Below are 14,497 nucleotides of genomic sequence, written 5' to 3'. Positions count from 1 at the left end.
TTAAGCATACCCGTTTGTCAGCTCTGGAGCCTCAGCCTTCCTCCACCTACCTGTTTCCTCATTTGGTTTGTTGAGGGCATTGGGTTGCAAGACAGATGGAGAAAGGAGGGAGGGAGCATAGGCCCAGGATCTGGAGACCTGTCCTGACAACTCTCTGGCTTTTGCTGTGCCAACAATCTCTGCGCTTATGTGTAGCCTACATAGTCTAAACCTTCCCCAGGACTGTCCTGTCCTGTGGTGACTAGTCCAGTTTGTTGGAAGGCACACGGCACTGCATATCCCCAGGTGGTCACCCTCCTGAACTGCTGCCATAGTCCCAGGGTCTCACTTTGGCTTTGCCAGCTCTGAGGGTTTGTTTTTTGGGGGAATGGGGGTGGGGGTGGGGGTGTGGGGAGTGGTTCTGAGCCTATCTGAAGCAAAGTGGATCAGACAGTTTCTTGCTGAGAGACTAAGGATGAACGAGGGAATGGTGACTCACAGGTCCTCCAGGTGACATAGGACCTTGGGGACACAAGTGCTTGAAACCCATGGCTCCTATTTGCTGCTGGCACCGCTTCTCCTGGCCCAACTCTGATGGACAAGGGTGGATGGGTGTCATCTCTTTGCACCTGGTAGCTCCTGGTAGTTGCCTCAGTTTGGTAGGTATCCTTCAGTTCTTAGGGGTGTCTCGGGGAAACCTCAGATCCATGGACCATTGAGAGATAGCCACCTGGACGTGTCTAACATGGGACTGAAGGCAGGGTCAAACAGACAGGCCTTAGCCTCAACACTTTAGCTTTATTTAGGGTGAGGATGGACAGGTGGACAGGCAGACAGACCTTAGGATCTGCTTAGAGTATAGGGATGGACCTAAAAGCATTGGGTCGGTGACAGCTGCCCACACTGCAAAGCTGTTACAAAGAACATGCTCACGTCTGCCCACCCTCTTGTACCTTCCTAAGGACTTGGAGCCACTTGGTGATACCCACAGCCCAGGAACAGCTGAGGCCTGAAGAGGAAGCAGCTGAATGGGCTCATTTCAGAGCATGAGGGTATGCTTGGGACTGTAGATCACTGACTGCTAGGCCAGGCCTGGCCTAAACAGAGCAGCTGAAGAGAGAGAACCCTAGGCATCCTGAAGTGGCCATCAGCTTTCTGCCCTTCTTTCTGAGCTCTGTCTAAGTTCTGGCCTGTGCATGAGAAAGTCAGATACCCCGTTTCGCCCAGATCTACATGGCTAGGCATTGACGAATTGGTGACAGTTGCTGAAGTCTTGTACTGGAAGCCTGAAGTGCAGCCCTGGACAATCCATTGATCCTGGGAGAACCTGCCATAAGAGTTTCCTGTCTCAGCTTACCCACCACCCCTCCTCCAGTTCTCTCATATGTTGCTGGCTGAGCTCATCGTCTAAAAGATGAAATAGAGAAGAGGCTGAGATCTGGTGTGGGCAGCTCTCTAGGCTGTCCCCTGCCAGGGGAATGGGGGGTGCCACCATGGAAGCTACCAGCCCTTCCTTGGGTAAGCAAGGCGTACCCATAGTCTTGTAGGACTGTATTCTAAAGCCCAGCAGTCCAGCCTGACGTGTGCTGTGTCAACACATACTGTCCTGTTTTGTGATCTACCTTAGTCACCAGGAACCAGGTACCTGAGGGTGTCATAAAAACAGCCCTGAGCTATGCTGGCCCAAGCTGCCTAGCCCATCCCTGGAGATGCTGAGGGCAGGCCAGAAGTATGATACAGCCTGTCCTCCTGAATAGGCAGGTTCCACAGGCTGTGTGGGACAGGGAAGGCCATACAGTGACCACCTGGGGTCCCTGCGGTCCTCACTTGTGGCCTCTGCTGCTTCCTCGACCCAGCTCAGCCCACTACTCCCAGACCCAGCAGAGCAACTGAAGCCTCACTTTCACTTCGGAGCTGCGGAGCTCAGCTGGGAGAGGTATTGATTTAGTTTTGAGTTGAGTGACTTATAAATATGCATGAGGATCGGTGGTTATTTAACTGTGCTTTTTAATTCTCCTCGTGTTGCTGCCTCTTTCCTGCAGGGTCTCTTGGTATGCGAGTCAGGTACCCAGTAGCAGGCGGGTGGGCGTGCGGGCGGACTGGCGGCCTTGGCTCTCAGCCTGCTGCCTGGACCTTCCCTGGGGCAACTGGACCCAGGGGAGTGAGGTTGGGGCAGCTGTTCTTCAGTGGGGACATAGTTGAGAGATCTAGTTCTATTGTAGGGTCAGAAGCCAGGAGTTGCTTTCCTCTGGACTTCAAGTTTTAATTTTCATTATGTTTTTATTATTTATTTTGTGTGTGTGTGTGTGTGTGTGTTTATATAAGTATGCATATACCATAGCACACGTGTATGGACAACCTGTGGGAGTCACTTCTCTACTTCTATCATGCGGGTCCTAGGGAGTGAACTCGGATTGTCACCTTTTTTCTTTACCTACTGAGCCATCTCACTGGCTAGGTTTTGTGTGTGTGTGTGTGTGTGTGTGTGTGTGTGTGTGTACACTGTATACACCTTATGTGCACCAGGTGGGTACTTACAGGTGCCTATGTTGGATGCCCTGCAACTGGAGTTATAGGCAGTTGTGAGCCATCTGATGCAAGTGCTGGGAACCAAATGTGGGTCCTTTATAAAAGCAGTAAGCACCCTTAACCCCTGAGCCGTCTCTCTAGCCCAGAAGAAAGGTTCTTAAAGACCAGATTCACTAGGACTGGGGAGATAGTTCAGTGGGTAGGATCCAAGTTCAAATCCTCAGCAGCCATATAAAATGCCAGGCATGGTGCATATAGCCTCAGCACTGGAGGGTGGAGACAAGTGAAGCCAAGAGCTTACTCCTGATAAAACAGTGAGCTTCCAGTTCAATGAAATGACTCTGTTTCCAGGCAGTAAAACTATGAACAGTAGAGGAATGGCCTCACCCCAGCTCCATGTCCTGCTCTGGCTTCCATATGTACCTATACACTCAATTATATATTGTACGCTGCACACACCCATATACACACAAAAAGGACCAAATTCACCAGGTTTCCCCTCAGAGGGAAACTGAGGCCTGAAGGCTCAGAGGGCCTGTGGAAGGCCACTCACACACTAGGGAAAGAACCGAGTGCACCAGATACTGGCCCACTCAGCCGCATGCCTGCTGATGGCTTTGGACGGAGAGCAGTGGCTGGTCACCTCAGCTTACATAGGTAGACGATCATAGGGTAGACAGGAAGAGCCACCTGGCCTTCAGGGAGTCTGCACCATACCCTGGAGGAGCCCCGTGCATAGACCTGCCAGTACCCAGTACCACTATCCATAGATCTGGGCAGGGGCCACATAAAGCCCCAGTGTTGACACCTTCCTGCCACACACTCTGATTGTCAGCTCCTATGTGCCCACCATCATTAGCAGAAAACATCAGCTCGCTCACTCAGCAAGTGAGATGTTTTTGTTTAGTCAATGATTGCATCGTGGCTTCAAAGGAAGGTTCCAGAATTTTCCTTTTGAGATTCTTGTCAGTGCCTCCAGTTTCCTCAGCTGTGAATCAAACAAGGCAACAAATTTTAGCAGCAGATTACAGCCATTCTCCCCTTTCTTCCTCAAAGCTGTCATCCTGTGGCAGACTCAGCGAAGTTGCTCGCTTACTCCCATCTGTTCGTCTCGAATGCTCACAGGCCCCCTGGACAGTTTTCTTCATATGGCACTCGTGTTCCTGGGCCTGAATCAGGTACCAGGTGTGCCTGGAAACCAAGCAGACCCAAACCAGTGCGAGACAGGATCTGGTGCTGTGGACTTAGCCTGTACTTTTCTTCCCGAGTGGTCTCTGTTGCCTCTCCTGTAGTTAGAGGTACGTAGCTGCCTGGCCCCTCAAGTGCTCAAACATGCCCAGGCACGGAAGCAGGCATGTCTGGCAGTACCTTCTGGGCAGGTGAGTTGGCACATTTTAGAAGGCACTGACCTGTTTCCCTGGCCTATGGCAGCCCCTCAGGGTCTGCCCAGCCTCCTTCCCATGTTATTATGTAGTTCTTGGCTGGCCCTTCCTTGCAGCAAGGGCCTCAGTGTGTCTGGTAGCGGTAGCACTGATAGCTCTCTCTGGTAGTCTAGAGGCTACATGAGCCTTAACATGGGTGACACCCACACAGCTTACCTCCTGCACCATGTGGCCCCTGACCTCTGCCACTTAGTTTCCTTCCCAGTTCAAGCTCTGAAACCCCTTGTGTCAACCCTGCTATAGGACTTGAGCACAGAAACCTAGGTGGTGCTGGGTGCACACATGACTGTGGACTCGGACGATGCCCTTGGCCCTGCCTTCTCCCTTTGTGTGGTGTCTGCAGATGGCTGGCTGTTCCTTCATCTGCAACCCTTGTGATTCCAGGTGATCATGTAAGGAAGAGAGTTCTTAAATTGGGGTCACTTCTGTCTGCAACAACGGCCCCATATCTACTCAGGAGCAGAGATGTGTCTGTCACAGGAGGGAGGCTGGGCTGTTTCTCTGGACCTCTTGGTTCTTTATGCTTCAGTTGGTGATCTGATTTCTAAGCGTGAGAAATACATTCTGGCCCAAGAAATGTTCTATTTGTTAAGCATTCATTCGGTAGACTCGGTGCCATACCAGACACATTGTCAGTGCCAGAAGCACTGTGAGGAACAAGACAGACAGCCCTGTCCTCACGGAGCTGACCTCTGATAGGGGACAGCAAATAAAACAAGTGTTTAAGATGATGAAGTGTGTTATAAGGTGCAGGTGCTGTGGGGAGGGGACGGCAGGGTAGTGATGGGCTGTCACTTGTCGTCTGTCAGTTCCTGGCTGGGTACTTGTTTTGAGTAAGCACTGATGCTTCACTGTTGGCTTCATGCTCTACAGAGTGAAAGGGGGGCCTGCCTTAGAGCGCCTCATAGCAGGAGAGGCTCAGGCTGGCTGCCTCTTTCTTCCTCCCTAGGATCTCCCTCTCCCTCTTCCTCTCCCTCTCCCCAGCTCCCCCTTTTCCTCCCTCTTCCCCTTCCTCTCCCTCTCCCTCCCCTCTTCCTTCCCTCTCTTCCTCCCTCCCTCCCTCCCTCCCTCTGTGTATATATGTATGTGTCTGTCTGTTTTTGAAACAGGGACTTACTTGTAACCTAGGCTATCCTAGACCTCACTATGTAGACTAGGCTGGCCTCAAACTCCAAGAGATCCTACTTCTGCCTCCAGAGTTCTGGGATAAAAAGTATGCACCACCACACCCAGCTTTCCCCAGGAGTCTTGTGATATCTTCTGTGCTGTATGCTCAGTATGGGGCTATGGGAGCTGTTCCAAGACCCAGTTATTCCTCACCTCAGCTTGAGATCTCCCAGACCCAGTCTGTCAGCCTGTATAGCACCCAAACTTAGGGTTTAGTTGTGGTTTTTAAAGTCTTTAAAAGGAAAACTCAGGAATATCTTAGGCCACATAACAGTCCCTGTGTTTGGGTGAGCATGGTTTCATTGGCACACGTGATGCTCTTCCCTGCCAGTTCCCACGCCTATAGTCTGTGGCTGCTTTCTCACCAAGCTGTGCAGTGGGCACTGGGACAGGCGGGTAGCCCTGAAGAGCTGGCTGGCTCTACAGGCAGTGGCAGGCTGGGCTCTGATCCCCTACTCAGCTCCCAGTGCTTGGCCTGGGCAGGGAAGCCGAGATGCTTGTCCAGCCCCAGGGCTATCACAGCAGGTGTGGGTGATGGATTTCACATGCTTGGTTATCTCCCCAACTGGTGAAATTGCACGGAATAACAGACTGTTGAAATTGCACAAGTAACAGTCTCAACCCTGAAAGCCAGGGAATCAGCTAGCGTTCTGGGAGCCTCTTCATCCCCAGGGCTTTACAAGGTTCTCAGGAAAGCTCTGAAGAGCCTGCCAGGCCTGTTCCCCCTCCCTCCCTCCCTCTTCCTAGTTCTGGCTGGTGGCCTCCTCCTTCCCCTCCTTCTGATAAGAATATACTCAGGATGTGGCCTGGGAAGCCAAGTTTGCAAACCCTACTGCTCCCTGTGGGTGGCTCTGGCACTTTCTCCCCCACCCCCCACATCCCATGGGGGGCAGGGAGGGACTGCAGGCTGGCATTTGCTTGTGTGAAGAATCTTACTGTTCTGCTGTTCCTCCTAATCCCCCCGCCCCCATCCCCCAGAAGCATATCTGGAGGGGTGGCTAAAGACTGACAGACTGTGGCCTGGGTGAGGTACTCCAGGTAAAGATCATACTGCCCTGTGGCACTACAGAGGGGCAGTGGCCTACATGGGACATGGAAGCTTATTGACCACTGGCTGCTTCGCTAAATGAGTCTCGCAGCTTCTTTGCTCTGTGTGTCTGGTGGTTTAAATGAGTGAGCCATTTCCCATTTCCTCAGCAGGCATCCTGGGAGGGAAGACTGAGAGCAGAGGAGCCAGGGAACCCCTGTATGTGGACATGGAGATCAGTGCCCCTTGCTGAACAGCCACTGGCACCTGGGCTTTGAGGATTGGACCCCAGACCCGTCAGCACAGGGCTCATCACGGGCCAGTGCTCTGCCTCCCAGATTCTAGAATAGACTGCCAAGCCTCTATCCCATCGTCTGTGGCAGCCCTGTTACATCCCTGAGAGCAGGGGCACCTGGGAAGAGGATGGCCAGAGACAACTAACTCCTTGTTTGACTTCCTGAGTCACCTCGACTTCACAGAAGTCTGTCTTGGGCCCAGTGGAGGCAGCAGAGAGCCTCTCATCTTTTGTGGGTCTCTTCAGTGGCCTTGCAGTCACCACCACATGGCACATTGTGGTCACCACTGACTGTCCACTCAGTACCATGCAAGAATACACACCCCTTCTTCATGGGATACCTGCTTGGTGCTAGGCATATGGCTGTCTTGTTGGCTGCAGGCTCACGTGTGTGGCATTCTGTGCTCATTGGCCCTTTGGGTTCTGTCTGTGAAGTTTCTGTTCATTCATTTTGCCTTTTTTTAAGTGGCTGACATTTTCTTGATTACTTTTGAGTTCCAAATAACATGTGCATGTGAACTGATCAGGTGAATGAACTCTGGAGAACAATTCCACTCTGAGGTCCACCTGCTTCCCAGAGTATTTTCAGGTATAATGTATCCCCACCCCCCCATGCCGTCATCACACACAGTGCTTTTTTTTCTTTATGATGAAACCCAGTTAAACTTATAATTCTCCTGCCTCAGTTTTCTGAATGCTGTGCTGCACCAGCTTCCGTTTTTTTCTCTCATGCCAGCACATCATCTGTCGTACCCGAGACACCGTCACCACTGTCCTCTCACACTGTCAGCCCCCACATGGTAGTCTACAGCTATGACTGCAGTTCCAGGGAATGCAACACCTCTTCTGACCTCTATGGGCCTAGGCCCTCCTCTTGTACACATACGTACATGTAGGCACAAGCCTCATAAAACACATACATATCTAGCCTTTTATATCTTGACTGGCTTCCTGGAATTGGCATCTCCCTGTGAGATGTCAAGGTCCACCCCCTCCTGTGCCCTAGTCTTAGTCACTGCCTTTGAAACATAGATACCTCCTAGAATCAACCATATTGCTCTGCAGTGATTGTCCCTGGCTTGAGGAAGCAATGACAGGTGGGTGGCACTCCTGGGTACTGTTAGCTTTAGGCACTGGAGCGAGTCTGTGGGAACTCTCCTTGCCGCAGTCATGGTTTCTCTGTAAAAACCATTCTAGGGAGCAAGGTACTCCTGTGTTCATTTCTGGGCCTCCCTTTCATAGACCTCTTGCCGAGAGGGATAGATGGCAGGCCTCACAGCGCTAGAGGACAGGCACTATGAGACTAATCGCTAAGTGTTTACCTCAGGATTCACTGGGTGAGGAATGCAGGTACATGCTAGACGAGTGCTGTACAATACGACTGAGCCACACCCTCAACTCTCGCTGTGGGATTCTAAGCAAGTGTTCTACGACTAGGCCACATCCTGAGCCACACCCCAGCCCCTCACTGGGGATTCTAGGCAGGGGCTCTACCACTGAGCCACACCCCAGCTCCTCACTGGGGGATTCTAGGCAGGGGCTCTACCACTGAGCTACACCCCCAGCCCCTCACTGGGGGATTCTAGGCAGGGGCTCTACCACTGAGCCACACCCCAGCCCCTCACTGGGGGATTCTAGGCAGGGGCTCTACCACTGAGCCACACCCCAGCCCCTCACTGGGGGATTCTAGGCAGGAGCTCTACCACTGAGCCACACCATCAACCCCTTACTGCTGGGTTTTTACCTAAGTGTTGTACCACCGAGCCTCATCTCCAGTCCTGGTTTGTTTTTTTGTTTTTGAGTCAGGATCTGACCAAGTAGCCCACACCCTGTACTCACTCTGTGGCTCTAACTAGCCTTATATTTACAGTCTTCCTATCTTGCCTATGGTGTAGCTGGGATTACAAGCCTCTGCCTCTTGCCCCTTCCAGAACGTAACACTGAATTTGGTTTTTAAGTAAATTGAGCAGGGTATTGGTGTGTCCGGAGCACCTGTGATGGCCCAAGGGGAGGAAGACTGCTCTGCTCTTTTTCTCTACCAGTTCAGTCAGTGGTCTCTGCACTCTTAGGAGATGAGAACCCAGATTGGTAACAGGCTCGCCCGCAGGAGTACCAGGATGATATCACAGCAGCTGCCACAGCCGGAGCTCCAGCAAATGCTCACCAGCAGCCAGGACTCCTCCTTGCTTGTGCTCTATGCCCCTGAGCTCCTCATTCACACCTGCTGACCTCGCGCTGTGTTTGCTCTTCTAGGGCGACTACAACCAGAGTCGAACCAAAGTGCTACACATGAGCCTGAACCCAGCCAGCATGGCCAGGCAACGCCAGCGTGAGGATCATGACCGACTACAGGAGGAATGTGAGCGCTTACGGGGACTCGTGCATGCCCTGGAGAGAGGGGGCCCCATCCCTGCTGACCTGGAGGCTGCCTCCAGCCTGCTCTCATCCAAGGAGGTGGCAGGTAGGTCAACTCACCCAGTCCTCTGGTCTCTGGAGAGGTGTACACATGGGGCTGCACGGATGGCCTAGCCCGCTAGCCCTCATAGCCAGCTGAGACATATTGCTTCCCTGCAGGCTTTGCAAACAGGGTTAGTCATCCAAGTTTGCAAGCAGCTAAGATTGTCTCAGACCCCCCAAAACAAATTAATACCATTTATCAGTTTATATGTGGCCCATTAATCATGAGTAAATCCAATCCTCAGAGAAAACAGGGCCATCGTTCACTGGCCTAAGCACACACCACAGAGCCCAGGGCTCTTTGCAGCCAGGCCCAAGATTCCAGGGAAGAGCAAGACCAGCACAGTCAGTGCTTCTCACCACCCTCTCCAGTCATTAAATTAGGGTAACAACTATCAGGACATATACCTGGCACCCTTGAGGCATTGTAGTGCCCACTGACATCCTTCACTGAGCCTTGGTAAGCATGGCAGCCATGGGGTCCTGCCCCACCTGCTTTGCTCGACAGCTCTGAAGTGTAAACTTGTGAGTACAGGGAGGGGCTTGCACTAGGTCCGGGTGAGGAGGGAGCTGGGGCAAAGGCATGCTGGTTGCAGGTCCTGCAGCAATCCTGCCTCTCCTGAGATCATTCTTGTTCCCTTACCCTTAAGGGCATTTAAGGCCACCTGGACTGGGATGTGACTATGGAGCCTCTGCTGTCCTGAGGTTTATGTCTTGCATGTGGTTCTCAGCTACTTCTCATCCTACAATTGCACCTGTTTCCATTCTGTGCATCTGTCTTCTGGTCCTAAGAAGGTACTTGGCATTTCTAGTCCTGAGCCAGGGAGGGTAGAACTGACCTCAGGGAGTCCTTCCTCTGGGATGGATCTCAGAATGGAGTGGCAAAGACAGACCCTCCTGTTCTCTTTATCCCTGCAGTTCTGTTCTGGTTCCCTTCTACTTGTTGCATCTGCCCTGGGCCTTCATGGAGGGCTCCTCAAAACAGTGTCACTCAGAACCTGGGACCCTGGAAAGACTGAAGGCATGCATCAGGGGCTTGGTGCCCCAAGAACCCAATGAACAAGGATGGCTGGTGCACCATTTCTTATGTGTTGTCAAGCTGAGGTGCTCTGAGAAGCAGTTAATACCCTGGGGTTCTGTGCAGAGAAGCTGGCATAGAATAGATACTCCATATGACTTGTTGTCTGGGTTGTTACCCATAGTCTTGGGACCTGGCTTTAGGGACACCTGCCAGCATTCGTGCTCTGCTCTGACAGGCCTCCAGTTTGCCAGAATCCTTTGTGAGCCTTGTGGTTCCTGTGTTGCTGTAAGGGTCAGATCCGAGTGACAGATGGTATGCCTGACCTATATACCTGACCTACAGGTCAGGACCCTGTGTCTCTTGGCAACTTAGAAGATCCTGTTGGCTTACACTTTCTCTTGTCATGAGTGGTGGGCGTAGGTATGTGTGTGAAGTGCGGATCCTCACTCCCGTCCTTCACCTCTTCCCTTCTCCAGTGTCAGGTTTTCACAGTGAGGGAGCTTAACATTGACCCTCTTGTATCCCATGTGCCTGTTTTTCTGCACACTACACATGTAAAACAGCCCAGTCTGGAGCCCAGTCCTCTTGGGTCTCAGACCACTCACTCTCTCCAGTAGAGCAGAAATAAGCCCTAGAAGCTCTGAGTCTGCAGGCTCGTCATTTCACCAACATTGGCAGCCAGGCAGAGACGGCCTCTACAGCAGCGTGTGTGTGGGGACCAAAACCCAGCCCCCCCAGTGCTGCCTGGGCTCCGCTTGTGTGGCCCCTGCTGTCTCTGGCCCCTGCCAGTGAGCTGGTTAATTGCAGTTTAATTAGGCATGCATTAAAATTAAAACAATCTCATCTTGTCAGAGTGACACATTGGAGGTGATCAAATTTATCACTGCTCGACTGGGCACAGTGGATCCCAGAGGTGTCTCTGGGGAAGAGAGAGAAAGAGAGTTGGCTTGTGGGCTCCTTTGCCTTCAGCCTTTCTGCCTCAGAAATGGGATACTCTCTAGGGCCTAGTTTGGGGCTTGGGCCAGGGAGGGTGTGGAGCATAGATTAGCTTAGGCTCTTCCTATGTAGCTCAGGCTGACCTTGAACTCTCCATTCTCTTGCTTCAGCTTTCTTAGTTCTGGGATTCAAAGCATGCAACATGAATGCTTGTCTGGGGTTGATGCTTCAGCACTTGGCACTTGACACTTGACACCTGGGCCTGAGACACTATGAGCTACACTTGGACTATGTGACTTCAGGACTGCTGGTGCTCCATCCTTCATTCACATGCCCCTCCCCCCCAATACCAGTGGCTCTGGTTATGGGACCTAGGTCAGCTGGAGTGGCAAGGGAGGACCAAGGATACCCAATCAGTTTGGCATCTTTGCTTTGATACAGGCCAGTCAAAATCCCACTTCTCTTGGGGAAAGGTAGACTGAGCAGTACTTAAATGGGAAGGGAGCTGCTTTGTCTCAGGTGTCACACAGCTGTCCCACTCTGGGGAGATGTCAGCTACTTGCTGTGAGACCCTGAACCACGGTGTGTATAGAAGAGTGCTGGCTGAGTGGGTACATCCCCAGTGCGGCAGCCTCCCTTTCTTTCCCATGTGGAACAGCAAAATATCCTCGATGCCTGTGATCTATGTGGCAGGGGCAGGGACACAGGAGAACCATAGTTAAAGAAAAAAAACCCAAAAGCTGACATTATTTTAAAAATAAATGTATTAGTTTTCAGCAAGCCACAGAATACTTGGTACACTGTAGAAACTATAAAATTCAGAGCTTGGTATCATAAATAAAATTTTATTGAAACATGGTCACCTTGTTGTTAGGAATACACAGCAGCAGAGTTAAGGTCCCAGAGATTAGTAGAGTTAGTTGCCTTCCTAGAATCTCCCAGTGAAGGGCTGGGGTGTGGCTCAGTGGTAGAGCCCCTGCCTAGAATCCCCCAGTGAGGGGCTGGGGTGTGGCTCAGTGGTAGAGCCCCTGCCTAGAATCCCCCAGTGAGGGGCTGGGGTGTGGCTCAGTGGTAGAGCCCCTGCCTGGAATCCCCCAGTGAGGGCCTGGGGTGTGGCTCAGTGGTAGAGCCCCTGCCTAGAATCACCCAGTGAGGGGCTGGGGGCATGGCTCAGTGGTAGAGCCCCTGCCTAGAATCCCCCAGTGAGGGGCTGGGGGCGTGGCTCAGTGGTAGAGCCCCTGCCTAGAATCCCCCAGTGAGGGGCTGGGGTGTGGCTCAGTGGTAGAGCCCCTGCCTAGAATCCCCCAGTGAGGGGCTGGGCGTGGCTCAGTGGTAGAGCCCCTGCCTAGAATCCCCCAGTGAGAGGCTGGGGTGTGGCTCAGTTGTAGAGCCCCTGCCTAGAATCCCCCAGTGAGGCATGAGTCAGCAATATAGTGTCTGCCTAGCAGTGCCTGAGAGCACTGGGTTCAAGTTCCAGTACTTGGGGGCTGGGGAACTTCTTAATTAAAAGTAATGAAATGGATGAGCCTTGTTTAACCTTTCTAAACAAAATCATCTCTTAAAACAACAACCCTTAAAGTTATGCTCCAACACAAACACTATAAGGGATGAAGTTATCAGGTGACAATTATGACAAGAGAGCAAAAGCTCTTCTCTGTAGTTGAAGAAACACATTCTCAGTTTCTAGGGCTAATGCAGTAGTGTAGCAGTTTCACTGTATAGATCAGCACAGCTGTGTATGCCAGTCTCAGTGAAGACTTTCAGCACTTCCCTCCCAGTGTGAGCCGTGCTCCACCCTTGGCTCCAGGTATCCACTCAAGACCCAAGGTCTACAGCCTCCTCTGTCCCTTCCTGTGTACAGAGCCATGTATGTCTCCAGCATGGTGTCCAGCTTCCTGCACTGGCAGAGCCCCTCAGATCTAATGCACACTGAGCAGTCTCTTTTGGGTAATGCTTCATGGTGCTCCCCTTGTTGTGCTGCCTCTGGCTAATCCCTGAGAGGGATGAAGAATATGAACACAGTGTGTAATCTATGCTGCACCTGGGGAGAGCATGGGGCTTGCCACCTTCTAGCCCCCAAGGAGGAGGCTGACGCCACCCAGGATACCCAGCCAGACCCTGAGCAGAGAGCCCCACTGTTGAGTCAGGTGACTGGATGCAAATTGGCCCAGCCTCCCCTCCATTTGCTCATCCCTCCACTCTACTGTCTGGCTTCGACATGTTCTGTTGGAGTTGTGCTAGGGACCAATTGCATTTCGGGCGCGTGAGCAGAAACAGTGCCAGTACACTTCCAATTTGGGACGCTCATGGCTATATTTAATAATGCACACACGCTCTTGTTCATGTGGAGTGAGCCCAGGCATGGACACAGGGAACAAGGTTAGCCTCCCAAGGACTTGAGGGAGACCTGGGATAGGAACCCAAGATAGCCACTGAGGGCTATAGAGTTAGGCTGTCTGTAGCTTAACTGCTGGGACAACTAACTGCTCAGAATGTCCTTAAGGAAAAAGCAAAGTCCATACTTGATTTAAAAGTGATTGCTGGGTCAGCTGTGGAGGTTCCCACACTCAGAGCCCAAGTTACAGGACACCTGGAGCTACAGAGTGAAATCCTTATCAAGTAAAAGGGGAGAAAGGAAATAGAAAAAGAAAAAAAGTCATGATTATTGAAAGAAGGTAAATGGAATAAAAAGAAACAAACAGAAGCCCCTGAGCACAGGGTTTCTCATGTAAGAAGTTAGCACACATGAAATGAGCAGTGAACAGTTGGTCCCTGGCGACCAAAGGACAGATGTCACTACAACAACTCTCAGTGATCCAGGTAGACAGATTTAGACCCTGACCCTGAGCCCCACACTGAAGAGAGCAGAGAGGTTCTGCAGCTTCAACCAGAAGGAGTCAGCCAGAACAGCCCATTAGAAAACAGAACTGTTCGTCAGCTCACTGAGGACTGTTTGGCACCTAGGCCAAGCCTGTTGGGACAGGCTGTCACCACAGCTACTTGGGAGGTGGAAACAGGGAGAGCTCCAACTGAAGGCCAGCCACTGTCTCCCTAAGCTGTACTCCTACGTGAGATGAGAAGTGGAAACTGAAGGCCTGGGAAGCTCACAGGCCAGCTAGCCTGGGTGCTCACTGCTGAGCAGAGGCCTTCCCTCAGACAGGTGGAAGGCAAGGACTGGCACAGAAAACATGGTCCTCTGACCTTCACGAGTGCATGATGGCATGTGTGCATGTACAGAAGCACATGCTCATATGTATCACACATGTGCATATCACACACTTTTTCATGTACTTGTATGTCACACATATCACATACATGTTTTTACATATGAAGTTTTTTAAAAAAATAATCATGAGGTTTAACTGCCGGCTGTGTAGGCTGTGAGAGGCCCTCCCACTCTGATCCCTGAGGTATTGGGTCATACACAAATTAGTCCCCTTCCCACCCACTCTCTGGGTCCAGCCAGGACTTCAAAACTCAGGAGCCAGTGTGGAAAATAGATCCTGAACTGGAACCCAGGAACATTGTCAAAGGAGATTCCCCACAGCTGGGGGCTAACTACAGGGTTAGGCCTGGATGGGACTCAGGAATGGAACTCCCACAGGGAACATGGCATAGAACCCTGAGGCGTCGGGCTTCCTGTC

General features: G+C 51.8%; 1 protein-coding gene across 8 annotated transcripts in view; it reads left to right on the top strand.

Annotated features, from left to right (window-relative positions):
• Mad1l1 (mitotic arrest deficient 1 like 1) overlaps positions 1–14,497 on the top strand; it is a 314,433-nt gene that overhangs the window by 224,947 nt on the left and 74,989 nt on the right. For all 8 annotated transcript variants that reach the window (XM_076923499.1, XM_076923497.1, XM_076923502.1 and 5 more), the window contains one exon: positions 8,693–8,900. In XM_076923499.1, coding sequence (XP_076779614.1) covers positions 8,693–8,900 — 208 coding nt within the window. The remainder of the gene's footprint in view (positions 1–8,692; positions 8,901–14,497) is intronic.

Source organism: Arvicanthis niloticus, chromosome 24 (genome assembly GCF_011762505.2).
Source record: "Arvicanthis niloticus isolate mArvNil1 chromosome 24, mArvNil1.pat.X, whole genome shotgun sequence".
Lineage (NCBI taxonomy): Eukaryota > Metazoa > Chordata > Mammalia > Rodentia > Muridae > Arvicanthis > Arvicanthis niloticus.
Note: the sequence above shows the minus strand (reverse complement) of the source record. Positions and strands in the feature narration are given on the sequence as shown.